At 50.6% G+C, this 15,218-nt stretch overlaps 1 protein-coding gene across 5 annotated transcripts in view; it reads right to left on the bottom strand.

Moving 5' to 3' along the window:
• Positions 1–861: 861 nt before the first annotated feature.
• Positions 862–15,218, bottom strand: part of LOC134394306 (pleckstrin homology domain-containing family A member 3-like) — a 33,069-nt gene continuing 18,712 nt past the window's right edge. For all 5 annotated transcript variants that reach the window (XM_063119630.1, XM_063119631.1, XM_063119633.1 and 2 more), the window contains 3 exons: positions 12,028–12,071; positions 10,951–11,108; positions 862–2,014 (listed from right to left, as the gene is read on the bottom strand). In XM_063119630.1, coding sequence (XP_062975700.1) covers positions 1,953–2,014; positions 10,951–11,108; positions 12,028–12,071 — 264 coding nt within the window. In that variant the 3' untranslated portion in view covers positions 862–1,952. The remainder of the gene's footprint in view (positions 2,015–10,950; positions 11,109–12,027; positions 12,072–15,218) is intronic.

Raw genomic sequence — 15,218 nt, 5'->3', positions numbered from 1 at the left:
CAGTGTAAAAATGCATTAAATAAATAATAAATAAATAATAATACTGCAGGAGTGCTAATGCGCCATGCATACCCAGCACTCCGCATGAACGCTTCCCAATACATTTCAAAATCGCAGACAGCTTTGCACGTATATATCCTTGCTGCGCTTGTCAAGATGTCCACAACACTGGAAGGAATGGGAAGCCCCAGTTGTTGTGAGATCTCTCCTGATGTTACGGACTGGTGCAGAAAGGTGTTTGGATTGGGCTGATGGCTCTCCTTTTCTGCCCTTCCTGGAGGCCTGAGAGAAAGCACAGGGGTGTACTGTTCTTTGCCTCTGAGTCTGTGTGTGTTTGTGTGTGTGTGTGTGTGTGTGTAGGGGTCTTGTCCTTGATCGGGAAGCTTTAAAAGAAGGTATATCATGGTAGCTTGAGCTGCCATAAAAACCCAGCCTTTGCATTACTCAATTACTTAATGTCCCCAATAAAGAAATTAAATGCAAGCCAAGAAAGCTGCTGTGCAGGAGAGGCAGAAAAGCAAGAGAAGAGCCAGAAATAGCCCCGTCTCTTTTCCAGTTATGTTCCTGCCATTATGAGTCACCTGCATCCTGACTCTACATGGGATTTCTGCAACTGTTTATATAAAACCACAATGACCAGCTCATCCATACAGACAGGGCCCATTTGCAGATATACGTGGACTCCGACGCTGTCCGCTGCGTAGCAGGCGAGATGCCGACACCGATCGCCTCGTTTGCGACAACCGTGTTGAGCAGCCAGAATGACGGCTGTTTTGTTTTTGGCTCTGTGTCTCGCAGAAAACCCCACTGGTGCCTCCTTCCATCCCGCAGGGGGAAAAACAGAGAAGCTGTGACGCTGTGTTTGTTTCAAAATTAGAGTCTTCATTCAAAATTAGAGTCTGATCTTTGGCAGGGCTCTCCGCGTGAATGGGCTCAAGAGGAGGAGAGGGACACGGACGGACGGACGGACACACACACACACACACGTGCGCCCAGGATCCTGCCATGCTTCTGTACAAAAAACATAGATGACAGACAAACCCACAAGACAAAGACTTAACTCTCCCAACTGTAGTGTACAGGAGCTAATTCATGTCTGGCATGTGAGTGGTTGAAGTCACCTAGCCCTGCGCGTGCGGGGGGTGGGGGGAGCCAAACATGGCCATAGGGTCAGACGTCCCCAAAAAACACTGCTTTTCCTACCACGGGGTTTGGCGACACGCTGCTCCGGCAAAGGGCTGAAGAGAAGCAGGGAGAGCGTAGGAGGAATTCTACATGCCGCACGGCAAGTTCCGTCATGGAAGTCCGCTTTGGGGTGAGGGCTTTGGAGGAAGAGGCCTCTGCTGAGGAAAGGGAAAGGATGCTCAGCAAGTTAAGTCTTCCCAGGGGGGCAGAGCACTTCCCAAGTCAACCTGGAACAAAGCAACTCTAAGGCTGGAAGCAGGGGCAGATCTTAGTCCGGGGAGGGGGAAGGAAGGTGTTCTGCACCTGCCACAGACCTTGAGTCGCCAGCTACCTCTGGGACTGAAATGTTGTCCACGTAAGGACATTGGGGAGAGCACCAGGAGAACATCTGGGCAACCTGTCCAGGAAGAAGGTGCCTCCTAAGCATCCCACGCTCTTTTCAGGGCCATCTCTTCCTCCCCTACCTAATCCAGCAAGGAGAGCTAGTCCCTATCTTGCCCCCCGAACCAGCCTCTTCTTACCGAGGGCTGTTTTGGAATGCCCAGCAGCCCTGGCAACATTCCCAGACATCCGGCAACCACAAGACCGACCAGCCGCCCCAGCCTTTCACGCTTGCCAGCCACAGAGGATGCAACCAACCACACATCCGACAGGCTCGGGCTATTCCTAAGCTAGATGAGGGAACCTCCGGCCCATCGTTCTAGCTAGTTAGCGGTAAGGAGAGCTCCAAACTGTCCATAAGAGTCGAGGCAGCACCAAAATCCAGGTTACAGCCTTCGGTCACTGCCGGCCGAATCCACTGGCGGGTCTTGTGCCGACAACTCGGTATCTGCGGTAAAAAGGAGGAAGAAGCTGGTTGAGAGAGAGAGAGAGATTGGCAGCCTCCAGTTCCAAGCCCAGACACCCTCCCAGCATTCTCCCAAGGCCCTGGTTCGTAGGTGGGCCACACTCCTCATCCAGAAGCAAGGGCCAAACAAAACAAAGCAGAATAGCAATTTTAATCATATGCAATTTTCCCGGATTGTTCAAGGAAGGGTGCAGAACCAGAAGACTAAAAACAGAGAATGACTAGATTCGCACAAAACAAGCTGGGGTTCTGGGAAATCCTAGCTTATGGTGAACGAGTTGTGTGTAATGGATGTCACTCGTTCCTGCTAGCACATCTACGAAACAAACCAGGAAGACTTCGTTTACCATATGAAACCGACCCAGGGATTGTCGCTTGCTGCTCACAGACAAGCAAGGATTCGTAAACCAAAACCAAACTCTGGTTTGTGATCCTGGCTTGTAAAGAGAGTGATAAGCCAGGATTCTCCTGAATCTTAGCTTATCGTTCTCTGTGAATGCAGCCAATAGCTGTTACAGAGAAACAAAGCGGTTTCAAACGGGAATTGCTGCTCATGCCAGCAGTAAACTGGCTTTGCAATGTTTTGAATGGTTTCAAAAACCTGCCAAAATCTGTTTGACCAGAAGTGACAGAGGGACAAAAGGATAGTATGTGGATGTGTATATACACACACTATTAGGAAGCAATGCTTTCTTCAACCTATTTTCAATGCTCTTAAAATTCATTATTGGTCACCAGGCTAATTTCTCTCTTTGGCTGTTTTGCTTCAGCACATTCCTTATAGATCTTATCTTGGCGAGCAATGCCAGTGTTTATAAAACACTTTCTAGTACTATACTTCCTGGGATATAAAGCACACATAGGGGTGTAATGACACACGCACACTGCTATTGATTCTCCACAGCACTCATCCTGCAAGAGGGAAAAAGAAAGACCATGCATTGTGCCAGGGATACGTACGGACCACGGATTCCACTAATGAGGGGGCAGGGAGGAAAATAGCACAGAACACATCCATTTTCCCCCAAGAGACACCCTGCTTGGATTGGAACAAGGAAAGACTGATATATTGAGAAGGGAAAATGGACACAGACTGGGTTTGGACATCACGATAACCTATCATGGCTTAACCTATCATGGCTTATATAACCCATCATGGGTTATTGTGAATCTGTTGGGAGATGTTTTTTTTAATACACGATGGCTTATTTGGCCAAAATAACCCACTCTGATATTCCACGGTCTGTATAGTGGTTTATTTAAGCCATTAGGGGTTATCGTGTTGTATGGCGGTCACTGTGGGTTAATTAGGCCACCTACAGAGTTGCTTGGCAAGAGCGGTCAAAACCGCTGCCGCTGCTCTACTCCAACAGGCAGATCTCCTTTTCCATGATCTTCCTAGCAACTGATGGCGCTCGCATCCAACCTCATCCTAACTCTTTCCCTGGCATCGCGCTTTGCAATTTCCCCAAGGGTCAAACACCTTCTTGGTCGGATGGCGGCAGCTCCGTAGGGCTGTCATTTTGCTCTGTGTGCATCCTTGCCAGGGGACGCTGCGTATGAAGTTTTGTCCCGCTCCTGCAAACTTCCATGGAGGCATCTTTCGGCAAAAAGGTGCTTTCGCTCGCATGGCTTTGTTAGCGCACAAGGTTTTCAATGGGTCTCGTGTGCATCCTTGCTAAGGGAGGCAGTGTATGGCGTTTGGTCCCAATCTTGCAAACATCCAAAGGTTTATTTGCGCCACCCCCTTTTTGGTGCACCTGGGATTTTCGCTCCTTTGTTTGTAATCACACAGGGTTTTGATGGTCCATCGGGTGCCTCCTCACAAGGGGAGGCTGTGCATGAAGTTTGGTCCTGATCCTGCGTTGCTTCCGCCATTTAGAGCCACCACCCTCTTGTCGGGGTGATGCTGGAAGCGCTGAATTACCGTATTTCTTCGATTCTAAGACGCACCCCATTTTTAGAGATGTTTATTTGGGGAAAAAGGGCATCAGAATCGAAGAAATATTATTTATTTATTTATTTATTTATTACATTTTTATACCGCCCAATAGCCAAAGCTCTCTGGGCGGTTCACAAAAATTAAAACCACAATAAAACACCCCACAAGTTAAAACACAATTATGAAATACAGTATAAAAAGCGCAACCAGGATAAAACCACACAGCAAAGTTGATATAAGATTAAAATACAGAGTTAAAACAGTAAAATTTAAATTTAAGTTAAAATTAAGTGTTAAAATACTGAGTGAATAAAAAGGTCTTCAGCTGGCGACGAAAGCAGTACAGTACTTCCCTCACCGCCCAGCCAACCTCCTTCCCCCCCCTCCGCGCTTTCTTCTAATGGTTGTGTCCTTTTCTTTTTTCCCTCTGTGAGAGAAGAAACCGCCGTTTGCGCGGGAAGAAGGGGGGGCGTTGAAAGAAAGAGCAAACAATATTTTCGGGCGGGAGAAGGAGAGAGGAGAAGACGCGATTAAGGAGCTAAAACGCTTAACTCTCCAGTCCCGCTCTTTACTTGTCTGTGCACCGGGGGGATGACACGCGAGTAAGTCCCATGGAAATCGATGGGACTTACGAATAAATTTGACTAACAAGAAACCAGGCTCTTACCCTCCCAGCTCCACCTCGCTCGCATGGCTCGAGGCTGCTGCAGGAGCTTCCTCTTTTCCTCTTACCGTATTGCTTTGATTCTAAGACGCCATTGATTCTAAGACGCACTCCATTTTTAGAGCTGTTTATTTAGGGAAAAAAGTGCGTCTTAGAATTGAAGAAATATGGTAACCTCTGTAAGGATGGGGTTAATTCATACCAAGAATGGCTTTTTAGAATGTTAAAATGTACTTTTATTGTTATGATTTTAGAAGCAGAACAGATAAGAGCCAGCTGCATGGGGGCGTTCTGGCACATCCTGGAACCGCTTGGGGCCAGGCCGATCGGCCTTGAGCGAAAAATTAACATCTCAGGGAAGGTGTGAACGATCCTCGCAAGGGAGGGGGGAAGGAGCAGGGAAAACTATCTATAAAGAGTACGTTTTGCAAGGAGCTTTTGTTCTGAGCTGGATGACCACATGGCTGGGTGAAGTATAGTCTGCAACTTAGTTATTTTAGTTTGCTTGGTCTGGGTGCCTACTCTGTATCTGCATGTTTTATCCGTTGAATGCTAATCTTGTATTTCCTACCCTTATCCTCAATAAATTTGGGCCTAACCCTCCAGTTTTGGAGCCGTGTGCGTGTGTTCTTTGGATCTGTGCAAAATCCAGTGGAAAAGCCAGCTTCGCTGGGGCGTGCTTCCTTTACATGGTGGGCAGCGCTGGGATTCGACAGAGATCCGGAGGAACGATATACTGGTAGGAAGGGGAGAGCAAAGGTTGGAACCCAGGCTAAGCAAAGTCGAGTAGGCCAGCCAAAACGGATTTGAACCAAGCAGCGGCGGCTCCAGGAGTAGAGCGTTCGGCTCAGAGTCAGGGAGCGGAAGCTCCAGGAGTAGAGTTTTTTGGGGCAAACCCTCAGGAGGGAGCGGAAGGGGAGTCCCATCTGTCCACTTTCGAGTGGAGGACGCAGGAGACACCTCGCTCTGAAGGAGGGGCCTGGAGGCGCCATGCAGCACGACTCTGGAAGCCAGAGGAGGAGCGGGAAAGAGCGTGGTTCGAAGTTGACCCAAGGATGTCGTTCCCGGGGGCGATGCTGGAAGGGGACACTTCTGGAATGCAGGTGACCCCGGCACTGGCAGTGATGCTGGAGGGAGACAATCGGAGGGTGCAGGTCCCACGGCCGCGAGGAACACCGCTGCCCCCACCCCCTCGGCCGCCGAGAGAGGCGGAAAGGAATGGCCCAGGTATAGGGGCCAGGGAGGAGAGCGATGAAAGGAACGTTCAGCGGATGTACACGGAATGTCTGGAGCTGATGTCCCGCCATCTGAGGATCGTCGAAAGAGAGAGGGGGGCGACCCCAGGTCCGCATTTTGACCGACGGGCGTTTCCTATGTATCAGGAAGGAGATGATGTGGGAGCGTTCCTGGCCCTTTTCGAGGATACGTGCGATGAGCTGGGGGTCTTGCCGGCCCAGAGGATGAGCTTGTTGCGACCACAAGTTACCGGGACACTGCGAGAAATGATAGCCACCATCCTGCGGGAATTGCGCCACGACTACCTGTATTTCAAAAACTTGGCGAAAGAACAGTTTGCCCTGATGGCAGAACATTGCCGACAGAAATTTCGCCAACTGACCCGGGGTCCGAAAGAGACTTTTGCCGCATTCGCCACCCGAATGATGACGGCTATGGAGGCTTGGATGGTCGCCGAAGGGGTCCGAGACTTGAAGGGGGCCAAGGACCTGGTGGCTAAAGAACAACTCTACCACCAGTTTCCGGAGAAATATGATGCTTGGGTGGGGGAAAAGAACCCCCCAACTCTGATGGAAGCGGTGAAAATGGCAGACCGGTTGCAGGCATTCGAGCGGAAAGGCCCCGGGGGGACCCTGAAGATTCCGGAGAGGTGTCCTGGCGGAGCGGTAGGAGAGAGGAAAGCGGCGTGGCCGGGGAAGGAGCATCGAGAGAAAGGGAACGCAGCTGGCGGAGCGGCGGCGGCGGGACCCGAGGCGAGTGGGGGATGCTTCTACTGCAAGGAGCCGGGGCACCTGAAGAGAGAATGCCCGAAATTGGCGGCTAAACAGGCGAGCGGAGGGCCAATTCCACGACCAGTGGTCCGGGCGGCGGCGGTGCCCACAACGCCGGCTTCTCCAGCCTCAAATTGGAGCGACGACAGTGAGGGAGAGGTGGCCGACTTGGAGTGGGAGTACATGCGTGCTGAGTCCACGGGGGTGGCCCAGGCCACCACCGGTCACGGGAGTCCAGGTCCAGCGAACGCCGTCTCCATGCGGTTGGTGACCCCAGCCCAGCTCCAGTGGAGTCGCCAGAAATTCTGTGAGTGCGTAGTGGTCGATGGGAGGATGGTGCGGGCTCAAAGGGATACAGGAGCGGACCTTAGTAGCGCCCACGTGGGGCTACTCAAACTCGGACAGAGACTAGAAGGCTGAACCATCACGGTGACCCCATACGGAGCACCTCCCTTTGAGGCCCCGTTAGCCCGAGTGAACATTGAGTATCGAGGCTGGAAAGGGGAGCTAGTTATCCTCACGCACACGGAAGGATCAGCCTTCCTCCTGGGCAACGACTTAGGTTTTAAAGTTACCCAGTTGGCAGTAACAACCAGAGGGAAAGCCGCCCGACAACAGGAGCCCCCGGAGGAGGAAGAACGGGAGAACCTAAGGGAGGGACCCTCCATAGAAGGACGGGAGGAGGGAGGCCCTGACCCGGAGGGATGGGACACCCTGGAGTTTCAAAAAGAGTTGCAGCAGGATCCTTCATTACGGGAATGCCGGGAGGCGGTGGGAGGCCCGGTAGAGGGACGAGGGAAGGTGGGGACAGCTGTTTGTTTGGGAACGGGGAAAGTTATACCGCCAGTTCTGCCCCAAAGGGAAAGGAGGAATAGAGAGGAAACAACTGGTTGTGCCTGCACCCTTAAGGGGGAAGGTGTTAGAAGCTGCCCATGAGCAGCTGTGGGGGGGACATTTGGGAATACGCCGGACCTTAGAGCGGGTGAGCAGGGACTTTTATTGGCCAGGAGTTGCCCAGGAGGTGCGAGATTTCTGTAATTCCTGTGAGAACTGCCAGAGGGTTGGGTTCCCCCGAGATCACCCCAAAGCCCCGCTACGCCCCTCACCCATCACGGAGGTGCCGTTCAAAAAGATGGGGGTAGACATTTTGGGACCTTTCAGTCCAGCCACCTGAGGGGGGGGGGGAAATACATTCTAACTTTAGTAGACTACGCCACCCGTTATGCGGAGGTAGTGCCGCTTTTGGTTATTTCGGCGCCACAGGTGGCGAGGGCTATGATGACGATTTTCACCCGGGTGGGGGTCCCCAAAGTGTTGGTGCATGACCAAGGGGGAAATTTTATGTCTTTGCTGCTAAAAGAATTGTGGAAGTTGGCGGGGGTGCATCAGTGTATAGCCGCCACGTACCATCATGAAGGGAACGGGTTGGTGGAACAGTTTAACCAGACGCTGGGGAAAATGCTGAAAGCCTATGCGATCAAGCATACGGCAGACTGGGATCAAGCCCTGCCCCACCTTCTCTTTGCGGCCCGGGATGCCAAGAGTGATAACTTGGGGTTTTCGGCCAACGAGCTGGTTTTTGGAAGGGGATTACGAGGCCCACTGAAGTTGTTGCGGGAAGGCTGGGAGGGGCGGACCACCCCCACCCCCGTGTCGGTAGTAGAATACATGCAGAACCTCCAGAACCTCTTGCAAGAGGTGGGGGAAGCCGCACAGGAAAATTTGGTCCAGGCACAACAGACCCAAAAAAGGTGGTATGATCGACAGGCCAGGCAGCGAGGGTTCCGGGAAGGGGATAGAGTGTTGGTTTTGAAGCCGTTGAAGCCGGAAAAGCTGGCAGTTAAGTGGGAAGGGCCCCTTATAGTAGAGAAGAAGTTAAACGAGGTGAATTATTTGTTGAGGGATCCCGAGAAGCAGCGTCGTGCTAAGGTTTATCATGTGAATATGATGAAGCCGTTCCGGGAGCGAGGGGTGCGGGTCCAGCCAGTGGGGCGAGGCGAGCCGAGCCGCTAGGCAAGGAGTCCGGGCTGGACGTCTTAGCTAGCTACCGGGGAAAGGAGGGGCTGGAGGACATTCAGGTCCCCGAGGAATTGAGCGCTGAGCAGCAAGAGCAGTTGAAGCGGTGTTTGCAAGGTTTTAAGGAGTTGTTTTCGGGCTTGCCAGGTCGGATGTCACTGACCACGCACTCGATTGATACGGGGAAGCACCCCCCTATACAGTCGCCCCCCCACCGGTTGAACGGAAGGCAGTTAGAAATTGTTAACAAGGAGATTGAGGAGATGTTGGCTATGGGGGTGATTAAGAAGAGTCAGAGTCCCTGGTCGTCCCCATTGGTGCTCGTAGCTAAAGGACGGATCGGTCCGTTTCTGCGTGGACTTCAGAAAATTAAATAGCGTGTCCACGGTAGCGGCTTACCCCATGCCCCGGACGGACGATCTGATAGAGACCCTAGGGAAAGCGAAGTTCATCTCTACGCTAGATTTGACCAAGGGATACTGGCAGGTGCCATTGGATGAGGATGCGGCTTTGAAATCGGCTTTTTCTATCCCCCGGGAGCACTACCAGTTTACGGTTCTTCGGTTCGGGCTCTCGAATGCACCGGGGGGGCTTTCAAAAACTTATGGACCGGGTTCTGGACGGTCTGGGGGCTTTTTCGTGCGTTTACCTGGATGATGTGGCGGTGTTTAGTGATACGTGGGAACAGCACTTATTGCACTTGGCGCAAGTGTTGAGTCGGCTGCGGGAGGCTGGTTTAACCATAAAGGCCTCCAAGTGCCAGTTCGGAAGGGGGGAAGTAACATACTTGGGCCATAGAGTGGGGCGGGGAGCGCTGAAACCTATGGAGGCCAAAGTGGAGGCAGTCCAGCAGTGGCCCGTTCCACGGACAAAAAGGCAGGTCCAGTCCTTTTTGGGGCTGGCAGGATACTATAGGCGGTTTGTCCCGAACTTTAGCCAGTTGGTGGCCCCCCTAACCGAGTTGTGCCGGAAGCGGCAGCCGATAAAAGTGCAATGGACCGGGGCGTGTCAGCAAGCGTTTGACGGGCTAAAAGAAAAACTCAAACGGGCCCCTGTACTCCGGGCACCCAATTTCGATCACCCCTTCGTGGTACAGACGGACGCTTCCGAGGCGGGTCTGGGTGCGGTGTTGTTGCAGGAAGGAGAGGGGGGGCTGTTGCAGCCCGTGGCGTTTGTCAGCAAGAAGCTTTTGCCTCGATAGCGAGTCTTAGCGATGATTGAAAAGGAGTGCTTGGCTATAGTATGGGCAGTGGGGAAGCTGCGGCCCTACTTGTGGGGGCCCTTCCAGATTCAAAGGGATCACTCTCCGCTTTGCTGGCTGGCGCGTGTAAAAAACACTAACCAGAAGTTGCTGCGCTGGAGCTTAGCCCTCCAGGACTTTGATTTCACTATTTCCCACATCAAGGGCAAGGAGAACGTAGTGGCAGATGGGCTTTCCCATAACTTGAATGTTTAACTTGCTACTGTCCCTTTTTATGTTCATAACTTGAATGTTTAACTTGAATGGCCTTGTGGATGCAGGCTTTCTCATGAACAGGTGCAGCCTATATACATCTATATCTCTCTCAGCACTTTAACAGTCTCTCAATTTAATTTTAACTTTGCTGTTTTAAATTTGCATTTTAAATTTGTATTACTGCACTGCTGATTTTATCCTGGTTGTGCTTTTATACTGTATTTTATTTCATGTTTTTATGCTGTTTTGTTTTATACTTTGAATGGTTTTAATTTTTGTGAACCACCCTAGGGAGCTTCAGCTATTGGGCGGTGTAGAAATGCAATAAATTAATAAATAAATATAGTGGAGGTCCGGGCAGGGTGCGCACCTGCCTCTCTTGGAAGTGAGTACAGTTGGGACGTGCGATGCTTGTAGTGGTGGCTGACCCTCCCCTCCTCTTCCACCATTTGCCCACCACTTTCCTACCTAACCTCTCCCCCCATAAGTACCTGAACCGAGGACAAAGAAACTACAAAGTACAATTTAGTTCCAGATCAAGCCTGGTGCTCGAAGGGTCACTCTTCCTTCTCTTAACTTCTCAGGGGAGGGGGATGTTCATAGAAGCTGCTGCATGCTGGATGAGGCCTCCACCAAGCTCAATGCAGAGACTTTCAGGCTCAATTGCCCAACAACCTCCCAAATCTGTGCACAACAGCTGGGCTGGAGAGGAGGCCACCCCCCACCCCGCAAGAACCCTGCCCATCTCCCAACCCACTCACCAGCATGTCTACCAACTCACCGCCTTTCCCCTCCCATGTTAACCTCATGCAGTTATCTGGTGGTGGCCCCTACCAATGGCTTCTTCGGTTATGGTGCCTGTGGGGCTTTCAGACTGGGCACCCTGCTGCCCCCACTGCTGTGAGCGGAGCATCACCATCTCCTCCAGGTTGCGCAGGACAGTCACCGTTCCTCTGGGAAGTGCCGGGGGGATCCGAGCTGGCTCCAGAGCTCTGCAAGGGAAGATTTCCAGGATTGGGGCCGGGGGGGGGGGCTTCCATGCCTCACACGCTCTGCCCCATGACGACGAAGGCTGCAATCCTAAGTATGTGAGACTCAGTTCTGACTAAAAAAATGCACTAGCCTCCGCGCCACGTGGAAAGCAGAATATCTTATGCAAAAGTAAGCGGTGATACATGGATCTTGTGTAAGCTATACAGCTTGCGGAATTCATCCCTCCTTTTAAAAAAAATAAAATAAAAGGGGGAAAAGCATAAAGCAGCCCTTTTTACATGAATAAAGGCGTTTCCTACTGACCAGATGAGGAGCAGGGAGAAATCTGAACATTAACGACAAATTGTCCAATGTAGAACTGAGGGCGTTCAAAATACGAACTCCCCCAGTTCAGAGATTCTCACACCTTTACGAACCAGATCCATCCCACCCACCTCACTTCCAAAATATAGGTCTGGCTTGTAACGGGGTTTGCCCACACCACAGCCAGCCCTTCCTCCCACCCTCCGACTCCCTTCCCAAGCAAAAAAACTAGCTGCTTGAGAAAGTGAGGTGACTAGCAGTAGGGAAGGCTTGGTAAAGGCAGGAGAGGCCTTGTAGGCCTTATGCTCCATTGAGAGGCCTCACTCATCTCAAATGCGTTGCACCAGCCACCAGTAACACCATCCCCCTTTCTCAAGGGTTCATGTTTGTTTTGCTTGGGAAGGGGGAGAGTTGGCAGAGATGAGGAAATGCAATTAACCCATGTGTGTTCTTTTCACCAAGATTTTCCAGCAAAACTGGGGGAGAGGGGGGAGAGAAACCACCACCCATTATTTTTGGGGAAAACTTGGGGAAATGGAATGAATTCTAAGATGTGCCAGGGGAAGCTTGCCCATTAGTACTATATGGAAGAGTTCCCTCCCTATGGGTGCTTACCTGTCTGAGGAAACGATGCCCGTGTGGCTCATAGAACGTTTTACCTGAAAGGAGGGGAACAACACAGCAATGAGGACACAGGCACAATGTAGCATCCTGTTATTCCAGAATCCAGATGTGACATGCGCCATAATAGCTACAACCTCTTAGTTCTATGTTCATAATCAAAAATGTGTTTCTGGATCAACATTCCACACACAACATGCAATGACAATTTGCAAAGTTATTCACAAACCTTTACCCCATTTTATTTTAACCATCTTGGTTGTGTTTACGAAGAGGCCACCTCTTTAGTTAGTCAAAGGGTTTTTAATTGAGTCATCTAATTGATTACAAGATTTATACTACACATTTAGCTGATTTAAGGCGCAATCATATGCATATTTAGGCAGAAAAAAGTACTACAGCTCCCAGCATTCCCCAGCCGCCATGGCTGGCTTAGGAATGCTGGGAATTACAGGACTTCTTTCTGCCTAAATACGCATAAGATTGCGCCTTAAATCAACTAAATGTGATCTAGTATAAAGCATAAGATTGTGCCTTTAATCTTAGGGCCTTGCTAGACGATGCCGGATAAGCCGGCAGGGAGGCGGTGCGACGGTGCGCTAACTTTAGCGCGCGCCGCCCCGCCTCCTACACGCACGACGCGCAGGGACTCCGGAAGCCCTGCAGCGTCGGCCATTTTTTGTTGTTGTTAAAGGGACCACGTGCGCCCCAAAGACTCCGGAGAAGGTAAGTGGGTTTTTTTACTTAAGCCCCCCCATCCGCTCCTGATCCCCTCCCATGCCTCCTGCCCACTCTTTCCCCACCCTCCCTCCCCGTCCCCGATCTGTGCCGCCCTCCGCCATCCCTCCCCGATCTGTGCCGCCCTCCGCCATCCCTCCCCTATCTGTGCCACCCTCCGCCCTCCCTCCCCGTCCCCGATCTGTGCCGCCCTCCGCCATCCCCCTCTCCTGCCGGTCTGGCCTTCCCCCTCCATCTCCCCCCGGCCCGATGGGCACAGTGCTCGTATGAGTGCTGTGCCCAGTCCGTGGCTTTTTCCAGCTACTCGCGAGTAAGCGAGTAGCCGCAAAAAGCCACAGACCTTGATAGACGTTCCACAGCCCCGGCCTCAGGCCGGGGCTGCAGAAAAGGCGCGCCATAAGTGACTTCGCTTATGGCGCGTTAGGGGAGGCTTCAGTGCGGCCTGACCCCGGATTCCCCTGTGTGTCATCTGGACGCACAGCAGGGAAACTGGGCCTCACAGCGCGCTAAGGCCTCGTCTAGCAAGGCCCTTAGTTAATTCAAATGGATTTCTGTTTGGTGATGACATGGAGACAGGCCTTGTTTGCAATGGCACCCATCCCATGGAATGATCTCCCCTCAATGCTTGCATGTTTTAGGTATTTATTGAAAACGTACCTGTTCACTTTGGCTTTTCCTCAGCCATGAGGTATCTTTGTATTAGCCTCACAATACCTCTGTGTGTGCGTGTGCGTGCAGTCTTTGTTAGTTTTGTTTGCTTTTATTCTTTTGTTAACCGCTCCGGGATTTGTTTCCAATGAGAAGCAGTATATAAATATTGTCAATAATAAATAAGTAATAATCTGCATTAGCCTATTTTGAGATTGCTCTTTAGGCTAACTGGGGCAGGAGAAGAAATACTAAGGATACTAGGCCCGGGACAGCTGGTGCCTGCCTGATCCGCAGGAGCAGAGAACTGACATTTGAAACCGCCCCAATGTAGAATCAGGGAGGACAGCTGGTTTCTCACTGTAAGCCACACATCCCAGGAGCTCATTTGGCATCTTTTAAACGCCACCTGAAAACACACTTGTTCACTCCGGCTTTCCCTGGGCTGTAGTTAAATTAATCATGCTGCTCCATTTTGCTGCTCCATTTTACTGCTCCTTGAATTGTTTTTTTTACTGTAGTTTTTATTGAATTGTTTTATTGTACTGTAGTTTTATTGCAGTGTTTTTAATGTTGCATTTTTAATATTGGATTTTACATGTGATTTTAATGGGCTTGTTCAGACAACACACCTAGCCATCGTTAGGCCGCTGACCCCTTTGCAGCAAATGGTTAGTGAGTGTGTTTAAACCATGGTCATGTAGCCACCATGGTTAGGAACGGTTCACACAACATGCTAAGCCATGGTTCACATGACACGCTAAACCATGTTTAGCTCAAAATGCTTAAACACTGTGGCTTAGGGTCAATATTTATTGTGAACCACTGAGGGTTTTTATTATATTCAGCGGTATATAAGTGTCGCAAATAAATAAATTTCACCCTTCCTAACTGCTGGTGCACAGCTCTAGTGCGCAGCATAGCAGCGTGAGGCTTCAAAATGGCAGAGATAACCCAAGGCCCAATTTCCAGGTAACAAGAAAGCAAATGCAATGGCAATGACTTGACTTCTGGTGAAAAGATGCAAGAAGGCAGACTGGGCAACAGCCAATAGGCATGCTGGAAGCAATGATTTCAACCAGGCAAAGTGATAATAACTTGGCCCGGCTCGTGCAAAATGCAGTTGCTCAACTTCCATGAGGGGTATGCCATCAGGAACATTAACAGCTGTTTTTTATAGTTTGCACGGGAATTCAAATTGCCTCTGGGCTCAGTTCAAAGTAGTGACCATTCTCTTTAAAGCCCCAAATGGGCTGGGAGAAGCATGCCCTGTCCTAAGGCAGCCTTTCTCAATATATCTTCCCGAAGTTTTGGACTGTAGCTCCCATCAGCCTCAGCCAGCATGGTCAGTAATGATGGGAGTTGTAGTCCAAATGCCTGTCAGGCACCCCATTGCAGAAGGCTGCCTGCCAGATGAACACCTCCAACCTGTGTTTTGAGATCAAATTATGATGCCCTCCTCTTGAGTTTAATATATCGATTTATCTCTATATACACATGTCAAGCAAATTAATGCAAATATGAAATTTGCATTGAAAATTACCTCTTAATAAAAACAGAAACTTAAGAATATATACGACACATTTCTCATATAAAAGGAAACACCAAGGGGAGAGATGTCCTGGGGTTTCTCAACTAAAGATTTCCCATGCTCTGATGCTGTACTCACACACACACAAATAACACCAAGACCACCCGGATTCCTTCGAAACTACAACATTATGGAAGGGGTTCTCAAACTGGCTCTTTGATCAATGACCTCCCAGAAATCAACTAGGGTACAGAAATGACCCCACAAC

Source organism: Elgaria multicarinata, chromosome 3 (assembly GCF_023053635.1).
Source record: "Elgaria multicarinata webbii isolate HBS135686 ecotype San Diego chromosome 3, rElgMul1.1.pri, whole genome shotgun sequence".
In the NCBI taxonomy this organism is placed as follows: domain Eukaryota; kingdom Metazoa; phylum Chordata; class Lepidosauria; order Squamata; family Anguidae; genus Elgaria; species Elgaria multicarinata.
The sequence above is the reverse complement of the archived record's forward strand: the minus strand, read 5'-3'. Positions and strand labels throughout refer to the sequence as shown.